Source organism: Muscardinus avellanarius (assembly GCF_963383645.1).
Source record: "Muscardinus avellanarius genome assembly, chromosome: 16".
In the NCBI taxonomy this organism is placed as follows: domain Eukaryota; kingdom Metazoa; phylum Chordata; class Mammalia; order Rodentia; family Gliridae; genus Muscardinus; species Muscardinus avellanarius.
In genome coordinates, this window is record NC_137802.1 from 61,363,276 (window position 1) to 61,381,163 (window position 17,888).

A 17,888-nucleotide genomic window follows, 5' to 3' on the forward strand; every position below is an offset into this window, starting at 1 on the left:
AAATGGTTGCACATTTTATTATATCTCAGAAAAAAGTTCATTCCTATTTTTACAAATCTCTTGCCCTTAAAGGTATTCTGAGAAAGATGTGCTTTTTAATGAAATATATGATGGTAATGAGTAAAATAGAAGATATTATACAAATATCAAGTACTGTATGTATTTTACAAATACATAGACATTTTATAAACACAAACTATTTAAACATATGTATGTAACATGCATATATATATTTTATACATTTGAGAAATTTTCAGTGATATACCAGAATGTCAAGACAAGTAAGGAAGCTTTGCTGTTGGGCTTATGTTAGTCCAACACACACACACACACACACACACACACACACACACACACAAACACACATTTAATAAATACAGTGAAGGCCCTGTGTGGTGCACACAGTATCATTTTTATATCACCATGTGGCATTTACTACACTGACAGTACAGAATATCATTGTTTCCTTATTAAAAGCAGAGAAAATATCTTGAAGAATTTTTTTTGTGTGTGTGTGAGGGAGGCACTGATTACAGATCCTGGCATTTAATAAGTATTAAGTAAATCCTTGAAGAACATTTTGCATTTTAACTTTCAGGCATTCTGAAAGTGATTTAATATGCAGATCTTGTAATATAAAGACTGGGAAGGAATTTGTTATAAATTCAATTAATAAACATGAACTGTCAATTTAGTTACATACATGTGAAGATGTAAATGTTACGGTGCCCCATGTGGGCGCCAAAACTGTTACCGTGTGAGATGAAGCCATGGCGTCTTGTTCTTAGCTATTTTTGAAAAGAATAGCCAGAACTATTTGGTGACAGCTTAAGCAATTTTTATAATTACAAAGTCAGAAAGAAGGGTCAGAATTATAAAGCACTCCATCAGAGAGTGACATAGTGGAGTGCCTTAAAAATAAGACACTCAAGTTTTTGAATGCCAGTTTTTATAAAGATTATTGTCTCCCATCTTTGCTTTCACCAGTAGTCTTTCTGACGGGACTAGACGTAGATGTGCCCGTTTCCTGTGCAAGCCCAGGTGTTTGTTAAGACCCAAAATATGTTACTTGATTAACAAAGCCAGGGGTCACGTGGTATCTGTCCCCTTCAACAAAGACCTGTACCATCCTCCTGCATCCTTGGGGAATTTTAGCGTATTTTGCTTGAAGTTATCATGTAAACTTGTCTTTAAAATATGAAGGCCCTGGGCTACAACTCTCTTGTGGTCTTGCTGATTACTCTTGGTGTCCGGAACCCTGCAGGGTAACCGCTGCCGCCTCCTCCATGACTTGGTGTCTGCACTGCACCGAAGCTATTTCCCAATACATTTTCCAAACCCGTTTCCCACACGGTAAGGAAAGAGCTGGATGCTTTGGGCTTCGATGCCAGGCGGGCTGCCTTTATTTCTTTTGCTGCCATTTACTATGTGAACTTGGGCAGATCATCTGACTCTTCTAAGTTTCAGTGTTTTTATCTGGAAAGAAAGTAATAAATTTGTTATAAAAATTAAATGAAATAATATGTGAAATATGCTAGATTACAACCAGCATAGTAAGGCATTCGGTGTTCACCGCTTCATGTGCAAAGGTTTAAAAATTATGGTTACCCTGTAAGTGTTAGAGTTTATAGCGATACCCCTGAAAGTACAGGAAAATATCTATTGTGACTTTAAAACAGATTTTACTTCACTTAGAAGTCATCTATAATAAGTAGAAAACTTCTCTTGCCTGATAAATATTACATTCATATTTGATAAGTAAGGAGAAAATACGCCTGCTTAAAGTTTGATCTATTTGTGCATAGTGAGGAACTTCAGGGAGAGTATTTTCCAGCTACTTTGAAATATTCAGCTGCCCGGGGACAAGGCGTGGATGATGTTTTTGAAGGAAATAAATATTTCAGCTTCACGTTTCCGCCTTTTTTCTTTCTCCCTTTGATCTGGCTGTGGTTTGCTTATCATTCTGCTCGACTGGCTTCACACCATCCTCTCTCTCCCTGGTAACCAGGAGTGGCCCTGCCTGTCCCAGAGCACTTGGGTTTTGTCTCTTTGAAGCAATAACACGCACTTCCTTATTATTTACTGATATAATACTGTCTCTTAAATAAAATGTATCAGTGGGTATGTCTGCAAGCTTCACATGAATGATGTATAATTTTTTTTTTTTGCGGTTCTGGGGATGGAACCCAGGGGCATTCGACCTCCAAGCTACACCCCCTGCCCTATTTTTTATTTTTTTATTTTTTATTTTGAAACCAGGTCTCACTGAGTTGCAGAGGGCCTCACTTAGTAGCTGAGGCTGTCCGCGAACCGCAGTCCTCCGGTCTCAGCCTCCCAAATGCTGGGATTACAAGCGTGCGCCACTATGCCCGGCTGAATGATGTATAATTTTCACATGGAAGTTTTAATCAGTAGTTTCTTAAATATAGGAGACATAAAGGAAAATAACATTAGATTCGTGATGTATTTTTAAGTTTAAAGAACTTATATATTAGCAGTTTTTCCTTTTACTAAATGGCTCTTAAAGATAATTCTTTCACATTTTGTAATTTTATCATATTTATTGCTTTTTCAGTTGCTGGGCCAAAGTTTGCTTATTTATGGACCCATATAATAGAAATAAGTTACTTTAGCACAAAATTATGTGAAATTACATTGTTTAAATATTTTGTTAATAGCACCAGGCGTGGTGCCGCACGCTTGTAATCCCTGCGCTTGGGAGGTGGAGACAGGAGAATCACGCAGGTTCGAAGCGCTGGCTTAAGAGACCCTGTTTTCAAATTTTAAAAAGTATAAAAATAGGTCTGGGAGTGTAGCCCGGAGGTAGAAGGGTTTCCAAGAACTTCAGTACCACCAAATAAATAAATAAATAAATAAATAAATAAATATTTTGTTAATTTACTTAGAGCTTTATTTTGTTCTTAACAATAAGTCTGACCATCCGAGGTGAGCTCTTAGTACAGACTCTCGTCACCTTTTTAGTCTTTGTATTTCTGTAGCACTTGAAACTTGCTACAAAATTTAATATGTATAAATTTGCACTGTTACTTGATTTTGGCTTCCATTTTTGTGTTCTTCCTTATCAAATTATGGTTTCTTCAAGATAGGAAATGTGTCTCCTCCTTTTACATTTTCTGTAGTATACAAGCAGATATCAAAATTTGCTGTCAGGAGCCTTGTGTCAACTCCCTGGCCATGGGTAAGTCACAGAGAATAAAGTCTAGAAAAATTCATGTTAGAGCCAGTTCTTTTGAGTCATCCTTTGAATGTCGAATCAAGTTGACTTCAGTGGACTCGCGGACCCCTTGCTGACATCCGTGTCTCTTAAGAAGGCTTTGGACAACTGAAAAGTTCTCATTTCTGTCATAACCAGCATGCTTCAGCCAATCATGGTTCTTTGAGACTAGTGTTTGGCCCTGGGACAAGCTCTCCCGGCAGGCCTAGGTCATTAGGTGCTTGTCAGAAGAGAGGCTTCCATGGGGCCTGCCTCTTTCTGCTGCTGCCATACCTTGTTTGAGCAATTTTATTTGTAGCAAGAGAATATTCCTTGGTGTAGTCCTTGGTCATCATAGTTCTGCTGAGCTTGAGGGCCTGTTCTCCAGTGGTCTTAGCAATGTGGTCTGTGTGTGCGGTACACTTCATCTGCTTGTGGCACGGAGACGGCTGGTGTTCTGTGCTGTGCCTGTACTTCAGTTGTGGTTGTAAGTGAACTCGACCCTGAGGAGCCCGTAAGAAGTCGCTCTGCTCCACTGCAGGGGGCTCCACTTGTGAGTGAGACTCTCACTGCAGCAGAGATCTGCTTTCAGTGCATCCACCTCCTCCAGTAAACGGAAGGCCAGGAAACCTGTCTGAACCTGACCCCCCTTCTTTGTTTTGCAAGGCCCTGCATCCCTGTTTCTGAGAGGTAATTCCCAGCTTGATGGCTGAGAATCAGTTTTGTCATATGTATTGATACTGAGTTTTCTCTTTACTTGAAGGCCCCTCTTAGGACAGCTTTCTCTTGTAGCTTTTCTCCTTAGTGAAAGGCAGTAGCTAACCTGTAGTTGGTCATAACCAGTGTTTGATGACTGAGTCAATGAAAGGTTCAGTGACTCTGCTATCAGCAAACCTGAGCTGAGGAGAAAGAAGGAAAAAGAAACTCGAGGGAGGTTTCTCGTCGGTGTTTAAAATGTATGCTGTTTAAATATGATACTATTTTTTCTTAGAAACACTCATTTTATCTTCTACTATACTACTAAAGCCATATTTATATCATCTTCAGCTTTTTACTCTGAAGGGCTCTGTGACTTCTCATGTTCGGCCTCCTCTGTGACTCAGGATGGCACACTGGCCCTGTGGATTCTGAGTGGGACTCATACCATGTACACCCACTGTGACGGAATTGGGAAGGAATTAGTGTAGGCCATGCAGAAACGTTTTCCAGCATCCTTTCTTTTCAAGGTCGTATGACTTCCTGTACATCTCCTGTGGTGTCTGCTCTGTGTGACTCCCTGAGTGTGTTGACAGGCCCTATTCCTCATTAGCCACTGTGTCATTCTTTCCCAGGTTGGCCTCCAATATTATTAAGTAACCCAGGTGAATCAAAAGTGTCTTTGGATTCAGGAAGTCCTTGTGGTCATTGATCTTTAGAGGTGTTGGTTTATAACTAAACCAACTCTGCACTAACAGAGTTAGTTTTAGAGTTTGTTCATGTGGGCAGATGTGGCATAGTCCAGGGGATAGCTAGAACTAACTAAAGATTCTGGGCCATTTCACCTACATCTTGTCTCATTCTAAATTGCTCCTATTACATGTGGAAGGAAATCTGTTTCTTAGATTGCTTTTTAACCCTATTAATAGCCAGGTGTGGTAGTACACTCCTGTAATCCCAGTATTTGAGAGGCTGAGACAGGAGGATCACAGGTTGGAGGCAAGTCTTGGCAGTTTAGTGAGACTCTCAGTAACTTAGTGAGACCCTGTTTCAAAATAAAAACTTAAAAGGATTGGGCCTCACACTGGGCGTGGTGGCGCACGTTTATAATCCCAGCATTCGGGAGGCTGAGACCTGGAGGATTGCAGTTCGTGGACAGCCTCAGCTACTTAGTAAGGTCCTCTGCAACTCAGTGAGACCCGGTTTCAAAATAAATAATAAAAAATAGGGCAGAGGGTGTAGCTCAGAGGTCAAATGCCCCTGGGTTCCATCCCCAAACCCACAAAAAAAAAAAAAAAAAAAGGATTGGGCCTCTGAGCTCAATCCTAGTACCAAATTAACTAATTCATTAATTAGTTTGTTAATATCACTCACAAGAAGTCATGTGTGCTAGCTTTCAGTTACTGTGACAAAATACCTGAGGATAACAAAGGAGGGAAGGTTTATTTTGGCACGAGGTTTCAGAGGGTTCGGTCTGCGGCCAGCTGGTTCCTTTACTGTTAGGTCTGTCATGAGGAGAACATTGCAGCAGAGAAAAGCTGCTCACCTCACCTCCTGGTATCCAGCAAGCAGGAGGGGAGGCAAGGACACGGTCTGCCCTTCAAGGACATACCACCATGAGCTGCATCCTCCAGCAGGCTCCACCTCCGAATCACCATTCACTTAGGATGTTATCAATTGTCCCTTATCAATAGTAACATGTCAGTAGTCCATGGGTAAGGTTAGGCCCTCATGATTCAATCACTTCTCAAAAGCTCCACCTCGAAACACTGCTGCATTGAGGACCAAGTGTTCAACACACAAGCCTTTGGGGCCATGCCAGATCCCAGCTATAACTGAACATTCACAAAACTTTAAATAATTGAAGATGTAACACAATTCAACCCATGCCTTTTTTTTCCTTGCCTGACTTAACTCTTAAATATGTCCTTTACCCATTCTTATTTTGTTCCTCCTAGAGTTGTTAAAAAGTTTTTGATCTTGAGTGTTAAGTACTTCAGACCCCTTTGGTATGTTGTGGTTAATAAGTGCAAGTACTGGGAGTTGAGTTTGCATCCCATCGCTGTCATAACAAATCACTCAAGACTTAAACGCCTTAAAACAAATTGAAGTTATTATCTCATAGTTCTGGAAGTCCAAAGTTCAAAATGAGGCTTAAGGTGTCAGACGGGCTCCTTGAGGGCCGGGAAGACTCTGTCCTAGCCTCTCCATCTTCTGGACACCATCCTTGTTCCTTGGCCCGCGGCCCGTGCTCGTGATCATGTTCCCTTTACTTTGGGGTTATCGCAGTCTTTTCTATATTAAGACCAGTGCCAATGCCCATTTCATTGGGCACTTCTTTCTGACTTCTATAAGTATCTCTTGTTTAGCAGTTGATAGTGTTTATCTTTTTTTTTTAAACAAGAATTTAGCAGACTACTGGTCTTAGAAGTCTAGTGAAGAAGAGGTTAACGCTGTTTATCTGTCTTGCTTAGTGAAAGATATTATTTTTGATGATTTTGACTGACATAGTCTAAACAATTTGAGCACTGATTGGCAGCCAAGAACATAGGTGATATTGCCTCTTAAAAGTCTTGTTCTCAGCCCAGCTGGAAAGGAATCGAGACTCTTCTATTTTTCAGACTTGTTTGAAGTTTTTGTTTTGTTTTGTTTTTCTTGGAGTTTCCAGTGGAGATGCCAAGCCGGCAACAAATGAAGTATAATGTAATGCGAAACCTTATAAAAATATGTTGGATCCCGGCCATCATTATCAAAAGTGCTGGTACAGAAAGGTGCCAGAGGAAGACTTTCAAATTGGGGCTGGCCCGCGCATACAAATGCTAGCTGGTAAAGTGCGAGAAATACTGAACTGCGGTCCATTAGTGCCTGCGTTTTATTGCCCTTTTTGGAATAATCATGTTCTTCAGATCATCCTTTAATCTGAGCTGTCCTGTGGTTGTGTAAGAATGCAGCTTCTTTTTCCTTTAGCCTTTATACACTCAGATGAGGAAAATTTACTGCATTTTATAAATAAATCAGAGCTAAAAAGCAAATTTCCTTCCCACCTTTTTATCTTCATGGAGGCCCAGCTTTAAGGCATTTGAGTGATGCGTTTATACGCGGCCCCACAACTAGTTCCACTGCAAACGTTCATCTTCAAAGTCACTTTTTAATGCGCCTCGTAGGACACACTGTTTGGGGTTGTAATAAAAAGGAGTACAATTCTTACGTCAGTGACGAGCAGGCCTTTGTCTGCTCAGAGGTCTGATGGTTCCACTTCGGCGTCATCACCTCGTAGAAGTTAAAACGGGTCTCGTTAAACTGATCATCACTTCTCTATTTAAGATAGAGACTTGATTTATATTAAGGCAGAAGATCTCTAAATAGCAGTGATGTTCAGCGTGTGCCATGGCCTTACTGGACAAGTACACTGATCTGTACTCAGTGAGCCCTTCTTTGATATTTGGCCTTACTATTAGATTAGCACAACCGGTCCGGTGAGGCTGGAAATTCGTTAGGATATTTCACACATTTTCCCATGCTTGCTATTTAACACAAAATAACATTTGCTATTGGTAAGTCAGTATAGACATCATCAATTAAGAACAATGTGCCTTTTCTCCGCAAGGCTTTAGCATCTTAAAATCGCTGCTACAATATATTGATGATGGCTAAAGTTTATGACTTCGACTTATGTGGTCATAATTTAGTTATAAAGTAAGTGAATTAAACTTGGTGGGAAAGATGACATGATATAAGGAAAAGGTCTGCCCTGTTAAATTGAAAGTGCTTAAATAGTTTAATGAAAAGTGTTTAACTAAATAGAATTACTGCGTAAAAATTATAACAACTGACTTCCAAAATGGATAGAACAAAATTGACATTTCATCCGTAGGTCACGTATTAGCAGGGTTTTTTTTTGGGGGGGGTAATTTGGCACATAATTTTAAAACATATGATTACATTTTATGACAGAAAAACTCTGTGTGTGTACATGTGTGCGTGTGTGTACTGCTGGAGCTCAGACCCAGGGACATTCTACATCTGAGCTATACCCTCAGACTTTATTTTTTATTTTGAAATAGGGTTTCACTATATTTCTGAGAGCTTCACCCAGCTACAGATAAGCTTTTAAGTTTTAAAATGTATTTTCTTTTATAGACAAACTGGCTAAAGGTAAACCTTTGATAAATTTCCATCAACATTCTTAAGTTATCTTCCCAAGTGCTTTCAGGAGGGCCTCTAAATTAGACACCTTGCAGCGGAGGGCCCGTGCATTGGCCTCAGCAGCCTCCCCCACATTTGCCTTCTGAATGCGCCCCGTAGGGTCCCAGGCAGCCCCTCCACTCAGTGGAGACTGTCGTAGAGGAGCAAGTGCAGTTGCTGTCCCAAGCCTAGCCACGGTACTTGGTAGTGTTCCCACGGGCTGTTTTGTATGTAAATATTTCCGTATCCATACAAGTCACTCAGCATGTGTTCCAGGTGTACCAGAGAAAACCTTACACACAGCTCAAGGCTTCTGGCTTCTCGGGCAGAATAATACAGGGAGGGCAAGAATGCTTTGGATCAAGTTAAAACTCTCCATAACCACGTGCACGCTTAGGCTGTACCATGGCGAATCCCCTGGTGAGGGTCTTCAGCAGGGTGCGGGTATCAGTCACCACCCAGCCCGAGTTGACGTTAACAGTGAGGGCAAGAAGCCTCACCAGTGATACAGCCTTGGCTAGCAACCTCGGCTAACCCTGAGGGCATTCTGCCCAAGCAACACTGGAGAAAAGTGGCGGACAGCAGGACGGTCAGGCTTCTCTCTGTCAAAATGGATGACAAAGAAATGCTCTTTCCGGGCGTGGTGGCGCACGCTTGTAATCCCAGTACTTGGGAGGCTGAGACAGGAGGATCACAGGTTCAGCCAGCTCAGCAACGTGAGACTGTTTCCAAATAAAAAATAAAATAGGTTTAGGGGTGTTGCCTGGAGGGAGAAGTCCCATGAGTTTTAGCCCCAGTACCAAAAGAAAAAAGAAAAAAAAAAGGAAAAGAAAGGAAAGAGAAAAACAAAGAAAGAAAAGAAAGCAAGGCTCTTAACAAGTTCCAGAAGCCTGATCTGGCCCACGTCTTGCTGTGGACAGCCCTGCGCTCAGGCCAGCACCACATACACATGCACCAGGCGAGGTGGGCGGTGCGCAGCCCCGAGAGGTAAAAACTGTGAAGCAGATGCACAGAGCATGTGGTCCAGTGGAATACTGCAGGGCTTTCACGAGGGCGCAGTTATTGTCATCACTTCAGGTAGATGGAGGTTCGGGAGGATGTGAATAGTTACACAGACACAGGTGCTATCTACAGTGAACATGAGGGTGAGGTTCAGGTATGTTCTCTCATCCCACAAGCACAGAGCTGCTTATCTGCTGATGTGCCAAGACGCAGAGGGGGCAGGAAGAGCCCTGACCTGCACCCACAGATGGGAGAGTCCTGCTGAAGTGAACCAGGAGGCGCTTGCTTACTGTTTGGCCATTTTCTTTTCTTTCCTCCTTCTCTTTTTCCTCCTCCTTCTCCTCTTCCTTCTTCTCCTCCTCCTCCTCCTCTTCCTTCTCCTTCTCCTCTCCCCTCTTCCTCCTCTTCCTCCTCCTCTTCTTCCTCTTCCTCCTCTTCCTCCTCCTCCTCCTTCTCTTTTTCTTCCTCCTTCTCCTCTTCCTTCTCCTCCTCTTCCTTCTTCTCCTCTCCCCTCTTCCTCCTCCTCTTCCTCCTCCTCCTCCTCTTCCTCCTCCTCCTCCTTCTCTTTTTCCTCCTCCTTCTCCTCTTCCTTCTTCTCCTCCTCCTCCTCCTCTTCCTTCTCCTTCTCCTCTCCCCTCTTCTTCCTCCTCCTCCTCCTCCTCTTCCTCCTCCTCCTCCTTCTCCTCTTCCTTCTCCTTCTCCTCCTCTTCCTCCTTCTCCTCTTCCTCCTCCTTTTCCTCCTCTCCCCTCTTCTTCCTCCTCTTCCTCCTCCTCCTCCTCCTCTTCCTCCTCTTCTTCCTCCTCCTCCTCTTCCTCATCCTCCTCCTCTTCCTCATCCTCCTCCTCTTCCTCATCCTCCTCTTCTTCCTCTTCCTCCCCCTCCCTCTCTTTCTCCTCCGCCTTCCTTTTTTGGCGGTACTCAGGGTCATTCTACCTCTCTGAGTTACAACTCCATCCCAATCGTTTTTTTTTTTTTTTTTTTTTTAGGTAGATTTTCACTAACTTGTTGAGGACCTCGCTAAGTTCTGTGAACCTGTGATCCTCCTGTCTCAGCCTCTCAAGTACTGGATGGCAGGTGTGTGCCACCATGCCTGCTGGCCAGTTAAATTCTGAGAAATGTTTTCAGGTTTTTTTGGGGGGGAGAGTTTGGTATTCTGGCATTTTATTTTACATATATGATATTATACGGAAACCTGAAAACTGTATCTTATGTTTTTTTTATTTTTGGTTTTAATTCAGATCCAAGTAATTTCATAGAGCTTAAATTACTTTTTGATCCCTTCTTAAAAGACAGTAACCTCATGGTTTGGAAATATCCCCCATTATGAGGTTTATCAAAACTTTGATTTGTGTACACTAAATTACCGTCTACCCCAGCATTGTTCAGTGTTATCGTTAGTAGGACGATAATATTTTATGTTTAAGCGCTCTCATTTACGGAAGATGAGTGTCAAGTTCATGTTACTTATGGCATCTGAAAAATCTGCAGAGCAGCAAACACGGTAGCCAACAGCCAGAGCTCTAGAAGCAGCCCCTAGAAGAGCTCTGGAGGCCTGGCGCGAGCTGTCGCTAGGAGGGGAGCCTTGGAAGCATCTCCACACCCCGGCTCGCTGCTCAGTAAGAAGAAGACTACAGTGACACTCTTGATCAGGTTCACTATGAAAATTAACAAAAGACGAATATATAAATATTTGACTCCATGCTCAGCACCTGATAGAACTCGAAATGAGCTATTATGAACTTGCGTGCATTTATAAACTAAAGCCTTTAATTTTCCTTCTGTCGACATGCAGAGATGTCCCTTGGTGGCCATGTTAACCATATGATTTCAGCTCATGATGTGAAGATGTGAGGAGGTTATTAATTTTTTATGCCAGTCTACTAGAGGCAGGAGAATCACTTCAGGCCATCACGCCGACCACCCCCACGTCCACTGCTGGTCGGCATGCATTTTTCTATTGGTACGTTGGGTTTTGTTTTTTAAATTAAGACTTAATTCACAGATCACGTTTTTCACTTTATTTCATTTTATTTTTGGCACTGGGGACTGGATCCAGGTATATTCTACCTCCAAATATTCTCCCAGGCTTTTTTTTTTCTTTTTTTTTTTTTGAAACGGGGGTCTCGCTAAGTTGCTGAGAGCCTTGCAAAGTTGTTGAGGCTGAACCTTGAACCTGCAATCCGGTCTCAGCCTCCCACGTACTGGTATTATAGGTGTATGCCGCCACTCTTGGTTAAAATTCACCATTTTAAAGTGTACAATTTGGTGAATTTTAGTATATTCACAAGGCTGTAACTATTACCACTATCTAATTCCAGAGCATGTTCACTCCAAAAGAAATGCCATATTCCTCAGCAGTCACTCTGCAATCCCCACTCCCTAGACCCTCACCACCACAATCTATGTCTGGTCTCTGTAGAGTCGTCTTTTCTGCTACTTCTCAGGGATGGAGTCGCACAACATGAAGGCTTTTGTGGCTGAATCCTTTCACTTCAAATGTTTTTGTAGTTCTCCATGTGGTATCAAATCAGAACTTGGCTCCTTTTAAAGTCTGAGTAATGCTCCATTGCGTGGACAAGCCGCGTTTGGTCGATGTGTTCATCGTTGATGAAGCCACGTGCGTTCGTGGTTTTGTTTTTAGAGAAACCTTTTACAGTAGCCATGCCTTCATCAGAGTACGTATCAAATGCTTATACCTTTTATTCTGACACAAAGCCTTTTATTCTTAACTTTTTAAAGAGAAGTTTTATAGGATTTGGGTCAGAACACCGAAATCTGAATTTCATTTTAGAGAAGGTTAAATATTGTTCTTTCAAGCCTAATTCTTTTATATTTTAACTTGGAAGCTTTCTGAACTTTCGCAGGGACAAAGAGGAGCAGCTCACTCGCGTGACTGAAGTCCAGAGGTTGCAGGCCCAGCAGGCCGACGCTGCTCTGGAAGAGTTTAAGCGGCAGGTGGAACTGAACTCAGAAAAGGTCTATGCCGAAATGAAAGAGCAGGTGAGAGGCAGCCACGCCGCATCCTTTGAAAGTCACTGTCCCTGTGGGAAGGGATGTTCTCATCTTCAATAAGACAGAAACATTTCGCTTGTTAACATAGCTTTATCAATATTAGCCGTACAATCGGGTCAGATTCAGAATGAGAAGGATTTTACGCCTTGATTGATCCTTGAAGCAATGCCAGAACACTCTTTAAAAGGCCTTTCTGCAGGCTGGGATGGAGCTGAGTGCAGAGCCCTTGCCTGGCATGCCTGAGGCCCTGGGAACCGCGAGAGCGCATCTCACTGGGGACAGTGGGTCAGCCCTCAGGGGAAACGCCACACCAGTCAGGCTGTTTCTGTAGAGTAGGGGCTCACCTTGACCTCGTCTAAGTTTCTACACATCCCCTAACTCTGCTTTATTGATTAGTTACAGAAAGGTGTCTTCGTGGCCATTTTAGGAAGACAGACAATCTCTGATTCTTGTATAGGTTAAGTGATGTTCTTGTTTTGTTTTTTATTTTACTTTTTTTACTTTTTATTTATTTATTTTTTTTTGGTGGTACTGGTGTTCCTGGAAGCCCTTCTCCCTCCAGGCTACACTCCCAGACCTATTTTTTATATTTTTATTTGGAAACAGGGTTTCTTAAGCCAGTGCGGCTGGCTTTCAACCTGCGCCATCCTCCTGTCTCCGCCTCCCAAGTGCGGGGATTGCAAGTGTGCGCCACCACGCCCAGCTGTGTTTTGTTTTTTAGAAAATAAAAAAAAATTTAAATAAAGGGAATTATTACAAACACCTAGGTATCCAATGTGAAGAACCAACAACACTGTTTATATAAGCTAACACATTAGGTGAAGTTTAATTTTGTTATTCATGTCTAGTCACATTGTTCTTTCTTCTCCACTGTAAGAAGCAGTCATTAATTTTATATAAATTATTTTAGTCTATTTTATATTTCTCCATACATATATAAGGTCCATATCATACTACACTATGTAAAATAATATCCTTTTATTACTTAATAGTGAAGATACAACATTTGATATGTTTTATATGCATATATATGGTATACTTTTATATGCATGTACATAAGATATATATTATATGTTACAGGTATATAATTGTTTTGTTTTTATATTTAAAATTCACATAAAAACTAACAGATTTTATATATTATTTTGTTTGTCCATTTATATTTAATGCTATATATTTTTGCTCCAGTCATGTTGATTTAGTGCGATCCCTTAATGCTCAATATCTTTTTATGTATGAATATAGCCATATTTTAATGACTAGTTCCCTCAGTCAAGTATGTTTGGATTATCTTCGAGTTGCTCTGATTAGAAAGAATGTTACAGTACTTGTTTGTGGTTCCATTTTCAGTCACAGCTATCATCCTTAGATCCCAAGCATTGGTGGGTTTGGTGGGAGAAGTGTTCCTAAGGAAGGTTTTATGTTTAAATATAATGGAGCCCTGGAGAACTTGGTTTGTAACCGTGCTTATTTTTGCTGTGATTTACATTCATTCTGATATGTGAGTATTGGTGCACTCAGAATGGGGTCCCAGGAGGGGCTTGAAGATGGCGGCGGCCACGGTCACAGTGACGACCATGGCCGCCAAAAAGGACACGCATTCCTCGGAGAAGCCCTGGACACCAGATTTTGGGTTAATATCGTATTGGGACAACTTAAGGAGACATTTCCAGCCACAACTTCCAATCTAGAATACAGGAGAGAGAGTGGATAATGGCAGAAATAGAAGCAAGATGACAAGGAGGCACCCGCCATGCAAGAAAAGTGATTTTTGGAAGAACATCCCAGAAGAGATTAGAGAAAAGACCACTTCAGCCGCGTATGCTAGGGACTCTTAACAACATACCTTGTAAGAAAAATGATCCGGGCATGTTGGCGGGAGCTCAGCAGTGCTGGGCAGGAAGCCAAGCCGTGCGTCCCGGGAACTCAGCACGCCTAGCCGCCATGCTCCTCTATGCTGCGCTGTGGTTCGTGGTATGCTCAGAACAGCATATCCTGCTCTACATGGTGAGGCTGTGGGCCTCCACTCATGGAGGGGAGATAAAAGTCATTGCTGCTGAGTGCTTGATCCCACAACCTCTTCAAAACACACATACTGTCTTCTCTTATTAAAAAAAAGTATTGGAGAGGGGTCGAGGTGGTGGTGGATTCAGGAGATGCAGACAAATCCTATCCAATTCACCTGGAACTTTTGGGAAAAAATCCCCACGAATGGGGACTGCCCCTGCTGCACATGCTTAAGAATTCTGGACATCATAACATGTAAAGAAGGAGCTCAGTGGAGAACCAGGAGGAAGGTGGCCGTGGCGGCGGCGGCGGCGGCGGTGGCGGTGGTAGCAGAGGTAGAGGCTAGTATTTGGGAGAGGCAGAGATCTGATCCAACCCACCTTGATCTTCTGAAGAAATTGCCCCAAAGGCTGTGCATGCTCCTGAATTCTGGACAACATGCAGTGTGGGAAAAGTGTTTGGGAGAGAATTGGGAGAGAATTGAGATAGTGGAGGCAGTGGCAATGGCAGTGGCCAGTATTCAGGAGAGGCAGAGATCTGATTCAGTCCAGCCTGATCATTTGAAGAAATTGCCCCAAAGGTAGAATGCTGCCGCCGCACATGCTCAGGAATTTGGGACAACATGCTGTGTGAATAAGGTGCTCGGGAGAGAACTGAGATGGCTGTGGCAGTGGCAGCAGTGGCTAGTATTTGGTAGAGGCAGAGATTCAATCCAATCCACTTTATAATTTTAAAGAAATGTCCTCAAAGTATACTGCTACTGCCGCACAAGCTCGGGAATACTGGAAAACAAACTGTGTGGGAAAGGTATTCAGGAAAAAACCGAGATGGCAGTGGTGGCAACGGCGGTGGTGTTGACCAGTATTTGGAGGGGCAGACAGATCCAGTCCAGTCCACCCTGAACTTTTGAGGAAATATCCCCAAAAGTAGACTGACTGCTCCTGCCACACATGCTCCAGAATTCTAGACCACATGCTAAGTGATAAAAGGGTTTGGGAGGTATCAGAGGGAGCCCCGCATAGCTGGGATGGGCCGCCATGCTGCGTGTTTTGGGAGTCTTCAGCCCTCATGGCCACCGCGCCCCTCTGCGCAGAACAGGAAGCCAGGGTACACATGGAGCAGCAGAGCCTGCTCTCCAAAGTGAAGCTGTGGACTTGTGCCTTTAGAGGGAAGACAAAATTCATCGCCACTAGGTATTTGTGGTCATAGCTTTTGCAAAAGACGTGTACTGCTTTCTCATATTAAAAAAAAGGCGGGGGGGGGGGAGAATTCCGGGCATGGTGGCACACACACTTGTAATCCCCTCACTTGGGAGGCAGAGACAGGAGGATTGCACAAGTTCAAGGTCAGCCTTGCTATCTTACGAGACCCTGTTTCCAAATTAAAAAAAAAAAAAAAAGGATAGGTCTCCAGGAGTGTAGCCCAGAGGTAGAAGGGTTTCCAGGAATCCCAGGACCACCAAAAAAGAAGAAGGAGAAGAAGGCCTCAGAGGCAAGGATAGGAGCCTGCTGGGTGGCTAGGCTGGTACTGGGGCCGGTTTGGGGCCTGCCAAGTGGTGAGGCTGGTCCCAGGGCCAGCGAGGCCGGGATCAGAGACTGCTAAGGGGTGAGGCCAGTGTTGGGGCCAGGAAGGCCAGGATTGGGGCTTGTCGTGAGGCAAGGCCAATGCTGGGGTCTCCAAGGCTGGGATCGGAGCCTGCCATGAGGCAAGGCCAGTGCTGGGGCCTCAAAGGCTGGGATCGAAGCCTACTGAGGGGTGAGGCCGGTGCCGGGGCCAACGAGGCCATGATCAGGGCCTGCCGTGAGGCAAGGCTGGTGCTGGGGCCTCAGAGGCCAGGATTGGAGCCTGGCATGCGGCAAGGCCGGGGCTGGGGTCAGCAAGGCTGGGATTGGTGCCTGCCATGCAGTGAGGCCGTAGCTGGACCCAGCGAGGCCGGGATAGGAGCTTGCCTTAAGGCAATGCCAGTGCTGAGGCCTCCAAGGCCGGGATCAGAATCTGCCGGGTGGCCAGGCTGGTGCTGGGGCCTTCAAGAGTGGGATCAGAACTTGCAATGCAGCATACACAGAGAAATATCACAGAAAATTTTAAAAAGATGCTTTCTCTAATATGCAAAAACTAGGAAGAAATGGGTAATAGGAGGAAATCTAGTTGAAGAAAGGGCCCTATGGAGGAGCAATTAAGGTGACCAATCAGAGAGGATGGGATGGGGGAAGATGGAGTCTCTTTAAAACACATGTTGTACGTAAACAAATATATCAAAGCTAATCACTAAATTAAGCATGGGATCGAGGGAGGGGGAGGGAGTGGGATGGGGACTGGACAAAGGCTAATTGGATGATGTGTACTTGAATATCCTCACAAGTCTTGTATTCCATTGTGATGTTTGACTACAGTGCACCAATAAAAATATATTAAATTTTTAAAAGGCTAAAAAAATTGGGGTCCCAGTTCGAATTCCCTTTTTTTACTCAGTTATACTGGGAAGCAGAGACTTCTAGTGCTGCTGTCTGGATGGGTGCCTCTGCCAGTCCCCCCCTCCCCCCCATGATCAGGGCCAGGCTCTGTCTGGCGCAAACATTCCATGGAGCAAATAGGAAGCTTAAAATGAAAGGAGTTGAGAGAATATTGAAGGAGAAAGTCCAAGGCAAGAATTTTTAAGTACATTGTTAAGAATTTTAAGCTGAAAATGAACTCTTTGAGAGTGCTAAGGCCAATAGTACAACTTTCCGAGAAAAGCTAACTCTGATAGTCACCTTAGGCATAGTAATGCAATTTTGGGGGCTGATGATGGAATATCAACAGATTACAGAATTCATGATGGGTAGTTGCAGAGTTAAGAACAGGCAGATGACATGGAGCCTATGAGAACATTCTGTAGAATAAAGGTTTCTGCATTTAGCTCTCACAGAATCAAAGCATATTTCTTAAAATGGTCTATGTATACTTCAGAAAAACATTCAGAAAGTGTTTCTTCAAGAGTCCACATGTCAAGTAAAATTAATGCAATAAAACCCGGATACATCCTGGAAGGAGAATTGCACCTCAAGAACAAAATGAGCACCTCACAAATGTCTAAGCAAGAGGTATGGGCAAAGAATTTAGAAAAATAATGGAGCAATGGTGGTGCACAGTTTTGAAAGAGAAAAGTTGTTGTGCAATTTGATGTATAACCGAGGAATATTTCACTCGGAAAAGCAACAGAAAAACATTTTCTTATATACTAGAGCTCACATAAAATATACCACTTCTTTCCTGAAAAAAACAAAAGACAAAAACAAAACTATTTGAAAACATCAGTCAATCCAGAGTTCAAGCACAAAGACATCTGGCGCATGGGGATAACATCATAAAAAGGATGAAGAGAACTCGCTAGGACATGGGTAGGGTGGGTAGTGGGGTGGAGATGAAGGGAACCACACAAAGACCTGCGCGCATGTTGGCTTCTGTGAATTTGCATCTCGCTACGATGTATAATTGTAATGCGTCAAAAAAGTATAAGAAAAAAAGGATGAAGACAGGATACCAGAGCCCAATAAAGTAGAAACAAATTTAGATAACTGTTTAAAATGTAGTTATATAGTAGAGTTATAATATTAAACGATTTCTGGTAAAGAAGATATGTCAAGTATAAAATATAAATTTAGCAACTTAAATTTATTTATTTATTTATTTATTTATTTATTTATTTATTTATTGGTGGTACTGGGGGTGGAACCCAGAGGCTTTCTACCTCCGGGCTATACTCCCAGACCTTTTTTATATTTTATTTGG

General features: G+C 42.9%; 1 protein-coding gene across 1 annotated transcript in view; it reads left to right on the top strand.

Annotated features, from left to right (window-relative positions):
- CEP112 (centrosomal protein 112) overlaps positions 1 to 17,888 on the top strand; it is a gene marked incomplete at both ends in the record, with an annotated part of 477,771 nt that overhangs the window by 170,383 nt on the left and 289,500 nt on the right. The window contains one exon of the mRNA XM_080714112.1: positions 11,963 to 12,098. Coding sequence (XP_080570238.1) covers positions 11,963 to 12,098 — 136 coding nt within the window. The remainder of the gene's footprint in view (positions 1 to 11,962; positions 12,099 to 17,888) is intronic.